The 5,214-nt window shown below is 30.3% G+C and overlaps 1 protein-coding gene across 1 annotated transcript; it reads left to right on the top strand.

Annotated features, from left to right (window-relative positions):
- Window positions 1–848: 848 nt before the first annotated feature.
- LOC105622831 (39S ribosomal protein L53, mitochondrial) lies at window positions 849–4,767 on the top strand. The gene is made up of 3 exons (XM_012204241.1): window positions 849–994; window positions 4,113–4,225; window positions 4,553–4,767. Exons 1-3 carry the CDS (start codon window positions 849–851, stop codon window positions 4,765–4,767), a joined length of 474 nt encoding a protein of 157 aa, XP_012059631.1.
- Window positions 4,768–5,214: the final 447 nt, after the last annotated feature.

The raw sequence follows: 5,214 nt of genomic DNA on the forward strand, positions 1-5,214 counted from the left end.
CACTGTTCTCTTTATCATTCCTCATCTTTACTATTAACAAAATACCGCTGTCGTAATCTTGTAATCTAGCATGCATGAAAAGACATGAAAGAATTATGACTAAAGTACTGTTGATAGTATTGATTAAGTAGTATTGATTAATGCATTCTCTCATGCGTTTCTTTCAATATAGATTAACAAATTTTATAATTAGATATAAAATTATAATTAATTTATAATTAATAAAATAATACAGATACTGCTTGAAAAAAATTAGTTTGATCACTTTAACAATAAAAAAAATTTTATTGAATGTAATGCTACAGAATAAAATAAAACCATAAAAATTAATAAATTTTAATAATTGCAAACAAAGTTTGCAGCTTTATGCTGATTTCATTGATTTGAGATATAAATGATTAATAAAAAATGATTAATAAAAAAAAGTAATTTACATATCACACGTTGTATATATCAGAATAAATTATCAATTTCTTATCGCATTATCAGTACTATAATTTTTTTTATTCAATCATTGTAATATATTTCATAAATTTCATGTAATACCAATGTTGATAATAAAATGCTATTACATATGAATAAAGTCCTTTACATTATTATTTGTAAATAAAGAACATGATTTTTTATTTACAAATAATAATTGATAGAATAGAATTTAAGAAAAGAAAAAATCATTAATACGTTGATCATGGCGGGCGTTGTGCAAGATCGATCCGCTGCCAACCTGCTGCAGCCGAAGGTCTCGACCGCAATAGTGGCAGCATTGGCGCGACAAGTTCCGGGCAGTGACGCCGCGAGCGGTATATGCGTCGCGTTTACGTGTATCGTGCTCGCGTCGAGACTTCAAAATGTCGATTCATTTCTCTGGGACCATCAAACGCTCCGGCGGTATGATGAGCGCGATCGTAAAGCAGATTAAGCGCGTCAACCTAACGCCTGTTAATAAGATCGATGTTCGTTTCGACCCGTTCGATCGTCAGTCCAAGCAGACGAGGTTAGTTCCCTGAAGTTGGTCGCGCGTCACGCGCATCTCGCGATTGCGCGGGAATTATCGAAACGGGGTTCCGCGCGCGAGATATTACATTCACTTTTAAATTTCCGGAAAAATACTTGTATTTTCTTTACAAAAAATCGAGAAATTTGCAAATAAAATCGAAATTTTCCGTATATTGGCTACATTCAGTAGAATGTTTATTTTTAGAAGTTTACTTAATTGAAGTAAGACTGTTTCTCTAAATCTAAAAGTATAATCCCATCAGTACGAAAAAAATTTTCTACTATTCCAAAATAAACATTCTATTTAACGTTGCCGTTATTCCATTATGTTTTCTTTTACGCAATATATCAAAATACGATTAGATGTATGAGATTTCGAAGATGAAAATAAGAGGATTTATTCTGGATTTATTCTGATCGTGTCTTTCCAAGTAATATTTTATTCAAATGGCGAGGAAAAAAAATAAATGTATCGTTTCAAGCAAAATCGTGTCTTTTCCGAGGGGCAACATACATTTTCTACTAATATAATTTAATTTTAATTTCAATTTAATTTACTTATCATCTTTTTCTGATCCTCAGAAAAAAAAGAATAAAAACTAAACCAGAATTATATTATATTATACTTAATAGAAATAGATTTATTAGGTCGATTTTTAGCGGAATTCCGATTAATTTAAGTATTGCTATCCTATATGTCAAAACAAAAAAATCAATAATTCTCTTCATGATAACACAGTATCGCTTGATAAATTAATCGTAAGTGACGAAGATTGATCGAAATCATTCTTCGATATCCCGGTAACGATTAAAGAGGATTAGATAGAACGAATATAAAAAGAACGGTTTTGCCGAAATTTAACAATATATAGCTAAAAGTTTTTCTACAAATCTGAAAATAATTTTATTCATAACTATCAAACTAATTATATAGGACAGCTGATTGTTGTCAAAAATGTCAAAACATTTTTATAACATTGCTCATCATGTTTAAATTTTCTACATAATTATTTTGATGGTAAAAAAAATTATTTTCATATCCGCATTTGGCAAACATTTCAGCAAAATTATTATTTCCATAAAATGTAGTTCAACAAAGTCACGTTCTTAGCATGAAATTTATGCTCCGTATACTATAATATATGTATATATTTACAGAATGCAACCAATGTAACACATTCTTATTAATTACATTTACATTAAAATTACATTTTATTTTAACGTAAACATATATTTTTATGAAGGAAATATAAACGTAATTATTAGACGCCAGACTCGACATATGACGCGCATCTTCCGCTTTATCCAATCCTCTTTAGTAACGATTAACCACCAACCCGCGAGTGGTCAGGTTGGCACTCGACGAGACGTCATCGACGCACGCACGCGCACCCCTCGGCGCCAGGTTAGCAGACGATATGCGCAGCCCTCCCATTGTTATTTATAGAAGCGTATCTCGATCGTGTGTGCGTTGCCAGTCGAGGTAGAACAGTTCCAAAGATTCGCGAGCTCCTAGGTGCCCTATTATCGCTCGGCGTAATCAGCGTTAACAGGTAATAAAGAATAAGAGAAAACAAGAATCTTTCTCCCCTTCCTCTCCGTCCTACCCCATCATGATTCCGCAATACCGACTTTGACGTTTATACACAGTCGTGGCGTTTGATATCGACACGTTCGTGCAACGACATGAATCATCTTACTGTTTCATATATTGGATCACGAGATAAATCTACTTTTTAAACGATCTATAATTCCCATCAGACTTCGGGAGAAGTTAGAATCAGCTAGAATCCTATTCACAATTTATGTTTTAACGTGCATATTCTAAATGTTTTGTGTATGTGTATCTTGTTTTTATTATGTGCACGGATAAACTTAATTTCATTAATATTAATATTTATTAATACATAAATAATATTAATTATATAATTATATAATTTAATTATTTAATTATATAATTTAATAATAAATTATTAATAATTTTATTAAATAAAATAATCGATAATTGTAATTGAATATTTTAAATTTTAATAATACTAGGAATATTTTAAATATTTTAAATATTTTGAGTTTTTTTCAAAAATGCTTTTCACGAGTACGCAAATTTAATTTCATTAATGTTAAATTACATAAATAATATTAAATAATTTAATTATAATTAATAACGTTATTATTAAATAAAATCAATATTATAATTAAATAATTTTATATATTATTAAAATTATTTTCTAAATTTTACGCGAATTGCAGGTCATCTAAATTAAGCTTTTTTGAGTTGCTTCGACTATCAATGTGTGTAATGAGTACAATATTCTTGTATTATTTCAACTATCTTATGCGCGCGTGTGTGCGTCTATTCTTTTTATTAGATTCTAATATTATTTTTTAATATATTATTTATAGATCAATCTATTTCGATTTTGGTTGATAATCAAATCCTTGACGATATACAATCCATAAATATACGTATATATTATACGTAAATATAATATATGCACGAAATATCAAATTTAATTTTTGAGAAGGTTTTAATTAGTTTAGACTTTTGTGAAAATTAAAAAAATATAGTCTATTATTATTTTCCTTTTGTCATTTGTGCACAATCAGAAACGTATTAAAAGACAAATATCGGACAATAGTGACTTTCCTTCCGTTTCATAACAATGTTTCTCCTTTAAATTATCTATTTAAAACGAATGTAACTCACCATTACATTGGCCACATCCATATGCTTTGCCGAGCATGGAGACGGCTGTAGTTATACGAAGGGTACTTAAATCTGGCATTGGAAGCGGTAATTGCTGCTCCATTTGTGCCATTTTGCCTGTGAAAGGAACGATAAATACATTGAGAAATGTAACGGGAAAGTAATAACCAGCAAATCACGTTTACTACGAAGCTGTAAGATAAGACTAAAAAAAAGAAGAGAAAAGATGAAAAAACAAAACATAGATAAAAAATTTAATTTCTACGACCTTAAAGAAAATGTATAGACTTCTTGTATGTATAGATCTTGTATGTAAAGAGAATGTATAGATTTCTTGTATGAATGTATAGATAGACTTTCTTAGATCAACACATGAGATAATAACATGCATAATGCTTTTTATTTGCAGAGATTTTCTGTATTACGTTAGTGCTCCGAAAATTCGTGCGACGAACCCGCAGTGCTCATTAAAAACAGAGGTCGTGTGCGACCATTCCGAGCCAACCGTCACGTTCAGTCTTCGTAAGTATAATAATAAAAGTATGGAATTGTTCGCGTTACTGTTTACGTTTCAATGCATGTCATTCAATTCATTCACGTTCGTATCGTACAATACGGAAAAATATGAAAAAAGAAATACGAAAAGAAAGATGCATAAGGTGATTAAATTGCGTTCTGATTCAATAAAGCCTTAAGAAATCGAAGCTCTATTCCGTGCTAACAAATCGACGGAGTTTAAAACTTATTCATCTCAATTATTTCGTCTAAACTTTTTTTTTATACTTTTCTCCCATAATTTCGCGCAGATACAAACAAGTAGGTCACATCTGTCTTATTCATTTTTTTCAGAATCGGGTGAAAAAGTAGTATTAAAAACGGCTCTTTTAACAAGCCTAAACATTTTGCAACTTTACAACAAGCATATCACTAGTCTGATTCCACCCGATCCGGCTGAGCTTGAGGCTAAAAAAGTGCTCGAGGAAGAGAAGAGAAAGAAGAAAAAGAGGCCGCATCATAGAATAAAATTATGGAGCAAGCATAAAGGAGTGTTTCATTTAATCTAATTGCATCGGCGACTTATTGTGGTAATAAATGAAGTATCAAATGTGTTTACGCAATGCACAAGTTTTTTTCAAAAGTCTCAAACGAAATATCTCTAAATAATATGTCTTTGATACGTGGCTATAATTTCCATCCTATTTTATCCTATTTTATACATCGTAATTAATCTTCTGCAGCGTATAATTTGAATTACATTTAGTACAGCTTTAAATGTGTAGAAAGAAAACCTATATATATATAGATAGATATTAATAATAATTATAGTTTATATTCTTGCAGGATTTTTTACTTGCTAAACACCGAAAGGCGTTACATTTATATTAAATAATCTAGAAATTTATTTCGCGCAATCAAAATATTTGCAGTAAACCGATTGTAAAAAAGGAAACTGTACTAATTTAAAATGTACGGGAAGGAAACTAGCGTAACGACGAACAAAATAATAAGAA

The sequence above is a fragment of the Atta cephalotes genome, assembly GCF_000143395.1.
Source record: "Atta cephalotes unplaced genomic scaffold scaffold00049, whole genome shotgun sequence".
Lineage (NCBI taxonomy): Eukaryota > Metazoa > Arthropoda > Insecta > Hymenoptera > Formicidae > Atta > Atta cephalotes.